The 17,048-nt window shown below is 43.1% G+C and overlaps 1 protein-coding gene across 3 annotated transcripts in view; it reads right to left on the bottom strand.

Annotated features, from left to right (window-relative positions):
- Positions 1-3,641, bottom strand: part of LOC149310067 (5'-AMP-activated protein kinase subunit gamma-2-like) — a 238,973-nt gene extending 235,332 nt beyond the window's left edge. The window contains exon 1 of one of the 3 annotated variants that reach the window (XR_016281977.1): positions 2,790-3,641. Coding sequence is in view for 2 of the 3 variants with exons in the window: in XM_089533615.1 (XP_089389741.1) it covers positions 2,790-2,897 (108 nt within the window). In the remaining variant the exon portion in view is untranslated. The remainder of the gene's footprint in view (positions 1-2,789) is intronic. The other 2 variants (XM_089533615.1, XM_089533614.1) reach the window with 2 other exon arrangements.
- Between the last annotated feature and the right edge of the window lie 13,407 nt (positions 3,642-17,048).

The following is a 17,048-nucleotide window of genomic DNA, read 5'->3' as shown; positions in this document are numbered from 1 at the left end:
TTCTTCTGGTTTACTTTCCAAGACAAAATCTTGCTAGATCTTAGGATTGTTTTCAACTCCACCCCCCCCACCCACCCCCGGAAAAAAAAAGCTATTTTAAAGATCATGCCAGCTATTGCTGTTGTTGTCTTTGTTGTTGGGTGCTTTTAAGTCCTTTCAACTTATGACGACCCTAAGGCAAACCTCATGGGGTTTCCTTGGCAAGATTTGTTCAGAGGAGGTTTGCCATTGCCTTCCCCTGAGGCTAAAAGCATGTGACTCGCCCAGGATCACCCAGTGGGTTTCATGGTCAAGCTGGGAATCAAATCCTGGTCTCCAGAGTTGTAGTACAACACTCAAACCACTACACCACACTAAGGAGTTTATCACACGGGAGGATTTTCTCTTAATTTCGAATGAAAAGAAAGTGGGGCCAGAACGCATTCACATGAATTCGCTAGTTCAGCAAATTTACATGAATTCGAATTGCATTTGAACTGACTTCCCATTGCCCGAAAATAGCTTGCCCTTGCCCGAAATTGTGTGTGGTACTCTATCACACAATAACATTAAACCCCATGATTGCGTTCGGATTGCCATTGGATTATACTTCCAATTTCCCTTGTCTGATAAACTCCTAATTCTCTCTCTTTCCCCACATCCCACGAACAATTCCATTGTCTGATACATATAGGGAGGACTGTGTGCCATTTCAAGTATTCAAATAAGGTTCAAATGCCAGTCCAGTTGGGTTCTGTCCATGCCAAGGAGGAAAGTACCATCCTTTCTTCACCTCCAGCAGCAAAATGTGTTGGCCAAACCCTCACTGCATCTATAAACATGAGCTCATTCTTAGTAATGATTAGAAGACTCAAAAGAGGTACTGTATTTTAATCTTTCATTCAACACAATCACTGCAGCGTAGGTTTTGCATTCAGATTAGGAACTGGTTGAGGCATGTGCATGTTTTTACAGTATCTGTCAAACATCTCATTTGGGTTAAGCATCACAGATCTCAAACTGAGCACGCCTACAAGACCACAATCCTCCACCCGCTGACCGGCATGTAGGCCTCACTTGACTCCAAGGTGCCTACTTCTGAGTAAACACAGCATAAATGCAGAATTGTGCTGCATGTTAATCCTGCTCAAGGAAAACACCCTTGCCAAAATTGTAGCTGTCCCCTTTGCTCTCACGCTATTCTCCACCTCCTGTCATCACCGCTACCCACCAACAAATCCTCATTCCCGATTCTGGCTGCTAAATGACAGGCTATTTGCACATGTCTATCTTGACCCAATCCCCACCTGTTACTGCAAAAAAAGACAAGAGTTCACATGGCAAAGGGAACAGGGAAGGGAGGGTTGTGCAGGTGGGGATGAAGGAGGTTGTTTTCCCATTAACACAGAAAACTGATTTTTACACAGTCATACATGAGCCAGCATGGCGTAGTGGTTGGACAACTCTGGAAACCAGGGTTCAAATCCTGGCTTGGCCATGTAAGCCCACTGGGTGACCTTGGATAAGTCACATTCTCTCATCCTCAGAGATGTCCATGGCAAGCCCCCTCTGAAGAAACTTGCTAACAAAACGGTGACAGCGTCACTTTATGGTCACCATAAGTTGGGAACGACTTGAACGCACACAACAACAAGCCATTGGTCCATCTCATCCTGACTGTCAACAATGCCCCTTCAGGTTATGGTCAAGATTATTTCCTCACCCTGTTATTTCCCATGTTAACCAGGCCTGAGCCTGCTTAGCATCTGAAATCTGACAAGACAGGGTGTGTTCATGATGGTATGGAGGAAAAGCATCACAGACTTGCTACCAGCTGGTCAAAAAGGGGGTGTGGTGTTGTGGTTTGAGTGTTGGATTATGACTCTAGAGAGTAGGGTTCAAATTCCCTCACCACCACACACACACACACACACACACACAAAAATTCACTGGGTCACCTTGGGCAAGTCAGAGTCTCTCAGCCTCAATGGCTAACCCCTTTGGAAGAAATTTGCCAAGAAGGGATAGGTTCTCCTTGTTGTTGATGTTGCTGCTGTTGTGTGCCTTGGAGTAGTTTCCAATTTACAGCGACACTATTATAGGGTTTTCTTGGCAAGATCTGTTCAGAGGAGGTTTGTCATTTTCTTCTGCAGAGGCTGAGAGGGTGTGACTTGCCCAAGGTCACCCAGTTGGTTTCATGGCCAAGCTGAGAATCAAACCCTGCTCTTCAGAGTTGTAGTCCAACACTCAAACCACTATGCCACCCTGGCTCTCAAGGGTGCCATAAATCAGAAAGGACTTGAAGGCAGACAACAACACACACACGGAAGGAATCACAGAATCATAGAGTTAGAAGAGACAACAAGGGCCATCCAGTCCAACCCCCTGCCATGCAGGAACTCAAAATCAAAGCACACCCAATAGATTGCCATCCAGCCTTTGCTTAAAGACCTCAAAGAAAGGAGGATCCACTACACTCTGAGTGAATCTAAGGACAAAGCTAAACATTGTGGTTGTTGCAGTTGTATGGCTTCAAGTCATTTTCAACTTATGGTGACCTAAGGCAAGCCTATCACAGGGGTTTCTTGGCAAATTTCTTCAGAGAGGTTTGTCATTGCCATCCTTTTGAGGCCAAGAGTGTGTGTGACTTGCCCAAGGTCACCCAATGGGTTTCCACAGCCAAGCCAGGATCCGAACCCTGGTCTCCAGAGTCGTAGTCCAGTACTCCAACCACACTAGGCCATGATGGATTTCAAGTTAAACATGGACAGGAGGAAAAAAGGGTGTGATAAAGTAACAGGCACACTTACTGGGATGTGGACTCGCAACATGCGCTTCTTCTGGCTGCAACTTTTCTTGCTGCTGCTGCTGGAAGAAGCATCTTTCTTCTTTTTGGTGTCCATGGCAGTGCTGCCCATCTCTTTGGTGCCACCCCAACCTGTCCACCTCTGTGACCGGAGACTGGAAACCTGTCCGGCAAGGTTTTCTCTGGTGCAAAACCTTTCTGTGGGTCCTTTGAACTGCAGAGCCTCCAGTCGCCCAGAGGGAAAAAGGAGATGGATGTCAGTAGAAGGTGAAAGTTTGATGCCTCCCAAGGGCAAGAGATGGGTCGGAGAAGAAGGTCAGGAAGCCTCTTCCACTCATGGTCTGGAGTCCTGCAAGTCCTGGTGGCCAGCCTTTGTGGCGCAAGAGCAGAGGGATCCCTTGGCCACTTCAGCAAGAGCCCAAGAGGCCAGGTAAGGGTCAAAGGTGCCAGGTGGGCATCTCCTCTCTTCGGTCAGCCTGCCTGAAAGGAGAAAACCAAAAGGGGCATAGAAGATCGGGAAGGGCAACCAGGAGGGCAAACCCTTCTCCAAAGAGAGACCAAGCCTTTCCCCCACCACCTTCTGCAGCGTCACTTTTTTGATCGGGTGCCCAAAGTTGGTCTCCTTACTGCCAGGCAAAAGGAGGAGGCAGGGAGCAGAAGCAAGGCAATTGGGCTTGGCAATCTGGTGCCCTCTCCCTGCTGCAAAACAGAATACTCCCCCAGCCAAGGAAGGCTGCCTTTCCCAAGCTGTAAAGGAAAAGAAGAAAAAGAGAGGAAGAAAGAAGGAATGAAGGAGAGAAAAAGAAAGAGAGAGCGCTCAGCCAGGGTTCCTCTTTCAGGCTTTTTGCAAAGAGCTTCGTTCTGACAGCAGCTGCTGATCAGGAAGGCAAAAAAAGAGAAGGAGGGGAAGGGAGGAAAGCCAGCCTTGGGAGGGAGGTGCACACAGCCTGGTCTGGTTGTGTGTGTGTCTGGTTGTGTGTGTGTGTGTGTGTGTTGTTTTCCTCGCAATCGAGGAGGAGAGGCAGCTGAGCAGGAAGTGCACAATCCCCAAAGGCAACTTTCACTCTTCAGAAGGCAGCCAAAGGGGAGCCAGGCGTCCTCCTTTCCCAGGACATGCCCTACATTTTCAACCTTCTGTCCAGGAGGCGTTGCAAAACGCCCTCCCTTCTGAGCATGGCTAAGAATCATGCATTTACATTTTATGAGTGTTTCTAGCTTTGCTTTGGTCATGTCCTACTTTTTGTGGTGCCTTGTCCTCAGGACTGACCAGAGGTCCTCTTTTTCTAGGACTCATCCTACATTTTAAACCTTCAGGAGGACTTTCAAAATGTCCTACATTTTGAGTGTTGGTAAGAAGCATGAATTCACATTTCTATGAGTGTATCCAGCTTTGCTTTGGTCATATCCTAAATTTTGCTTGAATGTCCTCCATTTAGTGGTGCCTTGCCCCCATGGGGGGTTGACAAGGTATCCTCCTTTTCCAGGACATGTCCTACATTTTCAACCATCAGGAGGACTTTCAAAATGTCCTCCATTTGGAGCACGGCTAAGAAGCATGCAGTTACATTTCTATGCAGGGGTAGGCAACCTTTTTGAGCCGGGGGCTGGGTTGCTATCCCTCAGACAACTGGGGGGCCGAAGCAAAAAAAAATTAATTAATTAATTTTTAAAAAATTTAAATAAATAAATAAACCGGGACAAACGTAGGACAAAATTTTCAAATGGTGGACACTTTTTTTTAAAAAAGTGGAGGACATGTGAAAAAAATTGCTGATTTTTTAAAAAATGTTAATATAAATGCATGTTTCTGAGGCTTCTATAGACAATTGCCCCCCTTGCTCCTGCGCGCAAGAGGCCAAAGGCCCCGGCGGCAATCGGTGGCAGGACTGGGCTGGGGCCGGTCCCAAGGCCTTGCCGGGCCGCATTCGGCCTGTGGGCTGCAGGTTGCCTACCCCTGTATGAGTGTATCTAATTGTTGCAGGATTCACAAGCTCTGCCCTTTATGCTTCAGTTGCACTCTCTGTGCACTTGTCTGTCCTAGTTTGCTGAAGAAGGAAGCCCTCTGAGCCTAAAAGGAGTGATCCGAAGCATATTTTTCAGCATAGTTTTCCTCAAGGTGCTGCTTTCTAAGGTGTGTTGGACTACGGTATCCATAATCTCTGAGTCTTGCTCTGATGGGAGTTGTAGTCCAGCCCATCTGGAGAGAGCTACCTTGGGGAAGCTGACTCTAGAAAAAGCTTTGGCAGCCCATGAAGCTTGACCACCACTTTCCAATAACTCCGGTCTAATCTGCACTGTAGAAATAATGCAGTTTGACACCACTTTAAATGGTGTAGCACCATCCTGTGGATTCCTGGGATTTGTAGTTTTACAGGTCTTTAGCCTCCTCTCCCAAAGAGTGCTGGTGCCTCACAAAACTACAAACCCCAGGCTTCTGTAGAATGGCAGCATGGCCCAGGTCTAATGTATCATGATTTCTCTACAAATTTGCAGAAACTGTTCACTTAAAAGTGCCTTCAAGTGTGTTACTTTCAAAAGCCAAGATTACTAAATGTGTTTTTTCTCCAATGACACACTAAACACTCTACACATTTTCTACACTAAACACCTTTTCTCTGATGAAGGACTCTATGAGTCAGCACACTTAGTGTTGAGAAGGATTTTTCACCCACAGCTCTAGCTGCACCAAAGGTGGGTCTTGCAGCATACAAGATGCACATGCATGGAAAGGATTAGAGGCTGCGTGGTGTAGTAGTTTGACCTTTGGATTACAAATAAAGCAAAAATGGCGAGTAATTGCGCGAATGATGATCACACGCAATTCCGCAAATGAAGTGATAATCTGAAATGAATTGTCACTGAAATCCTGAAAGTAAAAAGATGTGCATTAATGCTTCTTAGTAACCACTTTAATGGCGGGTTTTGTGTAATGTCTTGTGAAATTGTTTTGCTATTTTCCCGGGATATTCATGAGATAAACTCCTGATCTCCTTCATGTGATAAACTCCATAGTCTAATGTTCAAACCACTACATCATGCAGGCTTTGTCTGGTATTCATCTTTAAATTATTGAAATTGTGGAAGTTTAAGGTTACAGCCCTGCAATTGCAGACAGTCTGGTTTGCTGCCAGAGTGCTGTTTTTGTATAATTTCGCTTCCACTCTGGAGGTATGCAGGTCTGTACCTGGGATGGGAAACTATCTGGGAAGGGTGGGGTGCACATTCTAACTCATTAAGTTGTCAAAATCACTTTGCCTTGCTCCTGGTGATACAGCATGTTTGTTTTAACTCATCGTCAATGCCACACAGAATGCCACAAAATCAGAAGTCTGGAAAGCACTGCCAAAGGGTGCTCTCAAAGTTTGTTGTTGATAACTGGCATCAAGTCAACGTCAGTTTATGGCTACCCCATGAATGAGAGACCTCCAAGTACCTCAATCCTTAGCAGCCCTCCTCTGGTCTTACAGATTCAGGGTTGTGGCTTCCCTGACTGAGTCCATCCATCTGGAATGTGGTCTTTTTCTTTTCCTGCTGCCTTCTACCTTACCAGCATTATTGTCTTTTCTAGTGAGTCATGCCTTCTCATGATATGCCCAAAGTATAGTTGGACCTCAATATCTGCAGGGCATCTGTTCCGGCCCCCCTCCCATGGATACAAAAAAAGTGGGACCTCAAGTCCCATTCTCCTTTATGGCCATTGGGGACAACAGGGCTTGCCATCTGCAGATGCTCAGATCTGCAGATGGCAAGCCCACGGATACGGATGTCCGACTGTGACAGTCTTAGTTTAGGAGTTTATCACATGAGAAGCAAAGCGCCCAAATCCTGTGCATAAACGGGATTTAAACTTGGGGAAATCCTGCAAGAATGGGGTTGTTTTCAGACATGTCATGGAAATTAAGCAGTAACATGACATTAACCCATACAAAAAGCGGCAAAATCGCTCCATGTTTTAACTTCGGGATTTCCTGTCCTCTATTTTTGGTGAGTTAATTGAGTACAAACCATAGTTTGCAGCAACTAAAGTAAACTGAAGACAAAGGGCAAAAGTAGAAGGGAGAGAGAGAAACTGGGACATTTTAAAAGTTGCTGAAAAAGTGGGACAACCAAGAATTAGCTAGGACTTTCCCTACCAAGTTGAGGCAGTGTGAGTATATGTGCTAAACTACCCCTGTGGAACAAAACCTTGTTTGAACAAACCCCTAGTAAATGTGCCTGTTGTAAAGCTTGGCAAATCCTGAGATCCAGGGTTTACACTTTTGGATGAATGTAAATTCACATTGCTTCTGATTATTCCAGGCATCAGTCAATGGGGACATTGCCATTTGGGAGTGTGCCATACAGCTGAGATTTCCTTATGGTTTTATAGTCACCATAAGCAATATCATAGCATGTCTGCTGTGTTGTAGCAATCTGAAAGTCTTCCATAACTCATGGATGTTCATACTCCTGACCCCAGGATTTAGAAGACTTTCAAGCATTTGTGTGAGATGATAGAGGCAGGCCATTGTTCCAGTGAAGGGTCATAAACATTGGCCTTATTGGCATTACTGCAATGCTTGCTAAGGCCGGTCTCACCATAAAGCCAAGTGGAACAATCTGCTTCAGGCGGCACAATGAGGAGAGGATAAATGGAGCCGATAAACAATATCTGAGTGATGCAGCAAATTTTAACATGTTGGCCCTCAACAGGGAGGTGGGGAGGCATCACCACTTGGCTTTTGCTTCAGGCAGCAAATTACCTTGGGCAGGTGCTTGCATTGCAGATGATCCAGGCCAACACCTTTTGAGGACTGCAGTAGATGTGTTCTGAACTCTTCCCACTCCATTTCATATCCTCTCCTTATGTTTATATATTCAGAAGCCACCATGTTTAACTCACCAGGATCTTTGGCTTGATTCTAAAGTTTATTTCCCCGCTCCAAATCGACAGCTCTACCTGCTACATCAAAGGTGGGGAATTCCTTTCAGCCTGAGGACAGAGTTTAGTTTCAGAGAGCTATTGGGGGCCACATTCCTGTGATGGGCAGGACCACAGGCAAAAGGTTGGGACCTAAATTTTATTGTTGTTAATTATCATCAAGTCAGCTTTGATGTATTGCAGTCCCATGGATGAAAGACATCCAAGACCCCCAGGGTCCTTTCACAATGCAAATATAGTACTATGATTACACTTTAACCACTATGACAACATCCTATGGAAGCCTGTGATTTGCAGTGTAGGGAAAGGGATTTAGCTTCTCAGTCAGCGGGCTCATTCACTCTACAAAATAACCTGGTTTGGAAACCGGGTTATGTCTCTGTCGTTCAGACTTGTATCGATTGTACAGTTTGCAAGGGGGGGCACCAAAACACCCATTTAAACCAATGCATTTGGAATGGAATCCCTTAGCGTTTTTTAAAAGAACTGTAACAATCCACATCTCCAATAGTGTTTTAGCAGCATCTTCATTGGGACAATGATGAATGAGGTCTGTCAAGTTGCAGCAGTATGTAAGCAATAAGGTTTGAGCTAGGAAAGAATGCTTGAGCAGTAAACAATAAAGCCTGAAAGGAATGGGATTGTACTGTAGCCAGTCCTACTGTAGCTATGTGTGCCTGCCAACAATAGGCAAGGTAAATGACAGCTGCCACCAGAGTCCTTTACTAAACATGCATGTATAAGTAAAACAGAGCAAAAGGGGGAAAACAGCTAAGCCAACTTCACTGGCCACCCTCAGCATGTTAAAAGGAGGGGGGGAGCATAGAATTCTAAGGTTGCATCTGCACTGCAGAAATAATGCAGTTTGACACTGTTTTAACTGCCATGGCACAATGTGATGGAATTCTGGGGTTTGTAGTTTTGTGAGCTATTTAGCCTTCTCCATCAGAGAGCTCTGGGACCACAACACACTGCAAATCCCAGGATTTTATAGCATGGAGCCAGGACAGTTAAAGCGGTGTCAAACTGCATTATTTTTTTCTATGCAGATGCAGCCCAAGGTTGGCCAAACATGTGGAAATCATAAGAAAACTGGAGCCTGCTGAAAGTCGAAGCCATCATGGATGCACTTTGGAAGGAGCCCTTAGGTTGTCTCTGGAAGGTTCAATGTGCTTTCTTTACTTATGCAAGGTTTACCTGCCCTAGTTTTTTGGTTTCACATGTGCATATTATTTGTGTTGAATAAAACGTTAGCTGAAAGATGTTAAACTGCTTCTCTTTTTTATGTACTGTAGGAATCTATCCCTATTTTTCCATATTATTTCTTCTTCTGGTACTAAATTTTCTGTGAACAAAGTAATTCCCAGGTACATATCTATGTTGTTATCTGTGGTATGGCTTAGGGGGAAGGTGGGATAGAACAAGGGTGCAACAAGAAGTGGAAAAGAAAGGAATACTCCCCCTTTGCCACCAATTCATAAACAAACAACCTGGCTTCTGTGCAAATCTGTGACTTCTGCATCTCAGCCAAGGACATCTTCCTTCTGTTGAGACTTCCTTGGTGGGTGGGTGGTTGTAACTGGTGCAATGTGGCAGCATTTTCTATGCCTTTCTTGCCAACCAAACTGTATCGAAGTGACTCTTTAAGGCATTCAGCATGTCTGCCTTTAGAAATCAGCCAGCTGAAAAGGATGTCCATAAATGTGCCTGAGTCATCAGAAAGAACTGAAGCAAAACAAGGAAGATGAGCAAGACTTCAGTTGCTGCTATGCTCAGGTTCTCTCTCTTTCTCTCATTCACACAAACACACTGCAAGATGGTGACATATCTTTGTGTCTGTATCAAAAAAGAGAGTGCAACCACAGCTTGGAAAAGTTTGACTTTTAGATGGCAATTCCCAGTATCCCCCAGCCAGAGGTGGCAGAAAAGTGACTTTTCTAAGCTTTGGTGAGTGAGTGCATAGACCTTCACTGACTTACTCAGGGATGGGTTATGTCTCAAGGCTTTATTATTATATTAAGGTCTCTCCTGTCAGTAGTGAGAAACTGGGAACATAGGAAACCACCTTTTAGTGAGTCACATCATTGACCCATCCAGTCCAGTGTTGTCAGGAGTTTGGTTAGGATCCTTTCCTATCCTATTTAGAGATCATGGGGATCGAATATACCACTGAGCTAAGGCTCGGTGTCCTACTTACCTAAGTTTGATCCTTTTGGAAGTAAGAAGGTAAATGAAAACTTACTGGGGGTTTTGTAATGTTTGTGTTCATTTACAACTATACAACTAAAACTAAGTTGGAGGTGTAGCTTAAAGGCTGCAACAGAGAAGCAAAGTCCACTGCTTTCACACTACACAATTATAGCACTATGCTTCCATTTTAACTGCTATGGCTGCATCTTAGGGATTTGTAGTTTAGGAAAAGGCATTTAGACTTTTCAGCCAGACGACTTCAGTACCTCAACAAATGTGGGATACTTATTATTATTATTATTATTATTATTATTGCTGTTACTCCACCCACAGTTATTTATGCTATGTTCCAATGAATGTTTTTCTTTTCCCCTCCACAAAACCCCTAGATCAGACCCCCTATCACAGTGATGGCGAACCTGTGGCACGTGTGCCAGAGGTGGCACTCAGAGCCCTCTCTGTGGGCACATGTGCCGTCACTCCAGCCCAGGGTTTGCGAGAGTTTGTTACTAGAAAGCCAGAGGGACATAGCACTTTGCAATACATAAGTGGGTTTTGGGTTGCAGTTTGGGCATTCGGCCTCTAAAAGGTTCACCATCACTGCCCTATCATAAAAATCACCAAATGAAATAATGAGATTGTAAGCTCATTAGTATCCCTATACAAGCAAAACACTAAACATGGTAGCATAAAGGTCTGGTGGTGGTGTGTAATTTTAAAATTCAATTGTACTGTATAGTGATTGTCTAATGACTTTAAATCTTGTAGCTATAGCAAAGGTTTCTTCTGTGCTGTTTTCTCAGTCCTGTGCATGTTTAACAAAGAAAGACATTATGCTTTTGTTTTGAGGATAACCCATGCTTGGCCATTGTTCTTATTTACCATCGAGTTGATGTTGATTTATGACATCTCCATAAATAAAAGACCTCCAAGATCCCTGATCATCAGTTGCCCTGTCCACGTCTTGCAAACTTAGGGCAGCTGTGACTTCCTTGATTAAGAGCTTGATTTCTCACATGAGAAAAGAAAGCCAAAACAGAGCAAGAGAGTAGCAGCTTTCTCTGCTTCTCACGTGCTGTCGTAGCACTTTTGTTCTCCTCCTAGAAAGAGACGGTCATAAAAGCATGCCTTTTTGCCGAACGGATTTTTCCAGCACGGCAAGGGGCACACTTTTACAACCGTTGCTCTCAGGAAGGAGAACAGTAGTGCTACAACAGCATGCGGAGATGTACAGAAAAAAGTCTCTATTCTTCTGCTCTTTTTCGGCATACTTTTCTCATGCAATAAGGTCTCTATATCAGCCAGCTGTATTACTTGCCTTCCACTTTATTATGTCTTTTCCAGTGTGCCACATCGGCTCATGATATGTCCAAAGTATAACATTCTTGGTTTAATCATCTCTGCATCTTGCTTTAAGACCCATTTATTTGCCTTTTTAGCAGTGTATGGTATCCGCAGAACTCTTCTCCAGCACCTCCTTTCAAATAAGTTGATTTATTTCCTGTCATCTTTCTTCATCATCCAGTTTTCACACCCACACATAGAAATCAGAATGTTTGCCTGTCCCAGGGATGTAACAAATTTTTTTAGCCCTGGTACAGACAAAGTACAGACCCAAAAAGGCATTGGGGAAAGTTATGCAACCGTCATGGCTGTTGAAGATTGCACAATCCCAGATTTTTCCCCACTAACAAAAGAAAAGAATAGAAAGAAGAAGAACAGAACAGAATAGAATAGAATAGAAAGAAGAAAAAAGAAAAGAAATAGAAGAAGATTTAAAAAGAAAAGAAATTTGACACATGGCTTTTTCATGTTTACATTCCATCACTCAAGTTTTCCTGCAGCTATCCTTTGAATTGGGGTTGTGCAAGTGTAATGTTCCCTTATAAAGACCTACAGAGCATTCCCTGCCTTCTCAGGATTGTCATCATATATCTGTCTTGAATTTTGGTCACACTGATTGTTTTATGCTCTACTCCATAAGCAATGGTAATAACTAACTAGTTTTACATTGAATACTTCTCCTGGAAAAAGAAACCCATCTATTTTTCAGTTCCTTTTATCCAAAAAAGAACTGTCAGTACTAAGCATCATTTGCAACTGATCACTTTGTGTATTTTTTGTCAAGTACAGCTCTCTCATAACGCCTCCACATATTTGGCTCACAGTAAACATTTTCATACTGATTTTCATTGCCAGCATTTCTTAAAAGCGTGCGAACATGACATTTTAAGGTTCAATTTTTATTAGGTTTTATTTTTTAAAAAATAAAAAGGATGGGCTACACAAAGGGGCTTTCATAGAGATTTCACATAACTAACAATGCAATCCTTATGAATGTCTACTCATACAATAGTCCCACTGAACATATGGGGGGGGGGGGGATAGGATCCATCCTCTTGGATAGTTCCTTTAACATTTGGACAAAACTTGAAGCTGATCCATCACCCCATTGACATGGAAGCCACTTGTCACTGGCTTTTACACTGTCAAATTGGGAGGATCAAGTTTTCTTTCATGCCAACATGCATTGCTACAACCTGGCATCCGTTATTGTGTCACACATAGTTTAACCTAATTAATAGAGCATTACTATACATGGCTACTCAGAAGTAAATCCCACTGTTTTCAATAGGGTTTGTACCATAATTATATATATATATATATATATATATATATATATATATATATATATATTTTTGTACCCACAAAACACTTTGGGATTTGGAAAATGGTAATGGGAATAGCATCTTGGAGGTCTGTTGCCACTTGCCAGTCAAAGAAAACATTTGGGCATAGGGATGAATCACCTGGCTTCTAATGCTCCCTTGCTTGGCTGAAGCACATAGTAGGAAAGCTGTTGACACAGTCTGGATAGGAAAAGTAGCAAATGTCAGGTAGAAAATCTTGTAATCCCAAAACAAAATCAACATGGGCCTCTGCATGGGCAAATGGGAGGTCTTGCTTTCACTTTGTGCATGGTGGGGTACAGGCTGCAGTAATGCTGAATTTTAAATCATGCTTACTTACCAGGGTAATTCATAGAATTCAAAGACTGTTAGTCTGGAAAATCAGTATGCAAAGGGATCTGGCAGATTCCTTTGCACGGTAATTCATGGCTTTTATCAGGGGGAGATACATACATATATCCCACCGTTCTTCCAATATGGGACCCAAAAGTGTATGTGCAAGAAGCTCTTTATAGCAGCAGCTTGAATGTGGCTGACAGAGTACGGATTTTGATTTGGGATGCCAAGGGTAAGTTTTGTGGGCTTACATTGCCAGCCATGTATAAACTTCTCCAACACATAAAATCTATTCATCTTGCACATTTGGAAATAAATTGGATACCTGTAAAACACATTGGTGGGCATGGGGCTCTCAAGCTGTGGACTGCAGTTCTCATCTGTCATAACCAGCATTGGCAACTGTGAGGGTCCAACGGCATCTAGAAGGCCATATACAGTTGTTATTCGTTTCCCTTTTCAAGGATAATGGTGTACTTATCTTGCATTATTATTGTAAACTTGTTAGTTGTTTGTAGTTTGAAGGGTATGGCTCCATTAAGTGGTGGGAGAGGAATATTTCTTTCAGGCAGGTGCTGCTATCTCATGGTATGTTGTGGGTCTTGAAGCAATGACTAAGGTCCAAATCACACTGCTGTTTGAGACCATTTTAACTGCCCTGTTGCAATGCTAGGGAAGTCTGGTTTTGTGAGACATTTAGCCTTCTCTGTCAGAGAGCTCTGGGGCCACAATAAACTACAATTCCCAAGATTCCTTAGCACTGAGCCAGGGCAGGTAAAGCAGTCTCAAACTGGATTATTTCTGCAGTATGTTTTGGACCTAAGTTAATAATAGAAAAGTGAGGTTTGTACCAGAGCTGAGCAGCATTCAGATTCATAAAATAAGTAAAAGTAAATATTCCAGTTACTTTTGAGCAATGTAAAAACAGACACTTACTTTCATGAACTACCATTCTAATGGTAAATTACTACTGGGAGAGGGGCTAATTACTCTTTAACTAATTACTCTTTAAAGTTTAGTCTCACCATCATTGACATAAAAATTGCATTGAATTTCCCATTGTATGGGAAAGAAGAAACATCAAACAGTGCTGCTGTGCCTCCACTGGAGAGCATCTTCAAAGAGGAAAGCAAGGAGCAAACTATTCCGGTGGACCCAGGAGCCCTGGAGGTACGCAAGGCTGCACCCATAGTCAGACGTAGCATAATCCTGCATGGCCTTTCATGGCCCCCAGGAAGATACTGGTCCTTCTCCTGTTCCTCAAAAGCAGCAGTGTTTAGGGTAAGCATGAGTCCAGCAGGAGACATGCACAGCTTCAAAGAAGGACTCAGTTAATCCTTAGAAATAAGAGGTCTCCTCAAGTGAAGGATCCCCCTCCCAGGGAGACTTAACATTGGAGTATCTGTATCAAGACAGGAGTAGAGTTCAAGTGACTCAACCATAATAGCTTCAGGCCTCCTGACCAAGTTAAGCTGTTGGAAAGGCATCAGTAGTCTACTCTAGACTTTGGCAGTTTTTCCTGCATCTGTTACAACTATGATCTGGCTCCAGAACTATCCTTGTCTGTTTGCTATTTGAACATACCGTATTTTCCGGTGTATAAGACAACTGGGTGTATAAGACGACCTCCAACTTTTCCAGTTAAAATATAGAGTTTGGGATATACTTGCCGTATAAGACTACCCCTCTTCCAATGCACACCATATAAAAATTAAAAAAACATCAGATTTGATTTCAATATGGTAATTTTAATTCAAATGACATGTAGGTACTTAGCAGGAAACCTTGTTGTATACAAAGCCTGAATGGATTGGTCAACTCTCCCTGCTTGCCCAGCCCTCCCTGTCTCCAAGACTGTCAGAGTGGTAGCTGCTTTCATACGATCGTCACATATGATGGGGATGCGGCCGCAGCCGTTTTTGAGCTCCCCCCACCATATGTGGCGACTGCAGATTCTCCATTCTGGCTCAGAAGTTTCAGCACCTGCCCTATAAGATGACGCCCGGTGTATAAGATGACCCCCGACTTTTGAGAAGATTTTCCTGGGTTAAAAAGTAGTCTTATACGCCAGAAAATACAGTAACTAGTTCTGGACCCTAGGCTGATCTTTGATGCTGACTCTTGATGACCCTCATCTAGTTTTCCTGCCCCTTGGCCTTATTTTTATTCCTGATCCAAGCCCTACTTTCACAGACTCTTGGGCTGCCTTGACTGTGTTTCCAGAGCCCATCCAGCTTTGGCCTTGCCTGGATTATAATAAACAATAGCATTGTCTTTTTTTCTCTCCTAAGGCTTCTGTGGAATGTTCTGTTTAGTCTGGAAGCACAAAATTAGAATCACATTAAAACATCATGTAGATATGTTATTTAATATACAGACTGCTCTGCAGTGCACTTTGGATTATACAGCAAATTTGTGAAATCCACCATTGCATTTTTTTTCTCACTTTGCAAACAAGAATCAAGAGCTGAGAAGTTGGTCTACCAGAAGCTGATTTGGGTAGATGTTTGGGATGCATGAAAATAATGTATTTTGTTTTAACTGAAGGCTGCCTGATTAGGCTGCATATTAAAATGTGAATGCCATGCTTTGATACAATTATACAAAGTAAGGTGCTGGCTCAATTAGGGTTTATTAAAATGGCAAGCCTCATTCATCCGTATGATGGATGCCCAACTAGAAAAGCCTTCAATGGTGTTGAAGGTTCAAAGAATACATCTCTATTCTGTTATCTACGCGCCTCTTTCTAAAGCTTCATTTCCCCCCCAGCTTCTGTATTTCCTGATAGTTTAAAGTTCTCTGGCTCTAGGCCAGACTGGATGATAGCACTACTGAGTCACACTGTGGAGTTGATAAAAGAAGCCAAACAATCTCAACTGGAGGGATGGGGGGGGGGGTGGAAAGTGAAAATGTAAAACATTTTGTATAATGAGGAATATCTTTGTCCCACCTTTGCCTTAGGTTTATTCAACCACACTGGTGGACTTCAGGGGAGGAAAAAGTAGAAATGGGGACTGCCCCAGTGCTGCCCCAAGATGATCTGCCCTTTTAAAAAGAGCTGTCCTTATAGCTGTTCTAAATAATAATAATAATAATAATAATAATAATGATGATGATGATGATGATGATGATGATGATGTTTATTTATATACCGCTTTTCCAAATTAGATCAAAGCGGTGTACAACAGGAAGTACAATACAAAGTCAAAATAAAACATAACAGGCCTCTCAGTCTTCAGTGTTGTTCCCCTCTAACTTTAGAATTCAAAGATATAGCCATGTTAGTCTGTAGAAACCCTCTAACTTTAGTGTGAAAGGACTGAAAGAGGTACAGGTGATGCAGAGTCTAAGTATTGTTCATAGCTCCTTCTGGAGCCAAAGAAATATGCATTTGGAAAAGACTAGGGAAATAATCTGTACCACTGCACCGGTGACTTTCACAGTCCCTCGCCACAATAGTGCCTTTGCTCCAGCAGAAATTCAACTGCTGGCTTCCATGTCACTCCCTGCTGCTGTGTCCCTCCATCGTTTCCTACTTATGGTGACCCTAAGGCAAACATATCACATTGTTTTCTTGGCAGGATTTGTTCAGAGGGAATTTGTCATTGCCTTCCTCTGAGGCTGAGAGAGTGTGACTTGCCCAAGGTCACCCAGTGGGTTCCTGTGGCCAAGTGTGGATTTGAACCCTGTTTTGCCAGAGTCCTAGACCAGAATTCAAACCAGTATATTGGCTCTGCTAAAAGGCAGCCATGCACTCAAAAGGAATTGAACCCAGGGCTCCCACATGGAATCCCACTATGAATTTAAGTGAATCGCCGATCAGTTTATATGACTGTCGTTCAATTTTTTCCATTAAGCCACCAATACAAGCACCAACTTGTCATCCCATCTTCCCTCAAATGGGTTCAACACACTGGATAGCTCCTTTAAATTTCAGATTAAAATCCCAAATGGATTAACTTCCCCATTAACATGGAAACTACCAGCCACCCCTGACTTTGCCTGTGCATGAGGATCTTTGTCCCATTGTAAAACCATTATTAGATAAAATATCTGCTACGGAATTGTTTTATTCCTACTTGAAATTCAATCAACATATGCTAGGTTGCTTCAAGCATTAAGGAGA

The sequence above is a fragment of the Sceloporus occidentalis genome, unplaced genomic scaffold (assembly GCF_023333645.1).
Source record: "Sceloporus occidentalis isolate IW3139 unplaced genomic scaffold, rSceOcc1.0.p SCAF_7, whole genome shotgun sequence".
In the NCBI taxonomy this organism is placed as follows: domain Eukaryota; kingdom Metazoa; phylum Chordata; class Lepidosauria; order Squamata; family Phrynosomatidae; genus Sceloporus; species Sceloporus occidentalis.
Note: the sequence above shows the minus strand (reverse complement) of the source record. Positions and strands in the feature narration are given on the sequence as shown.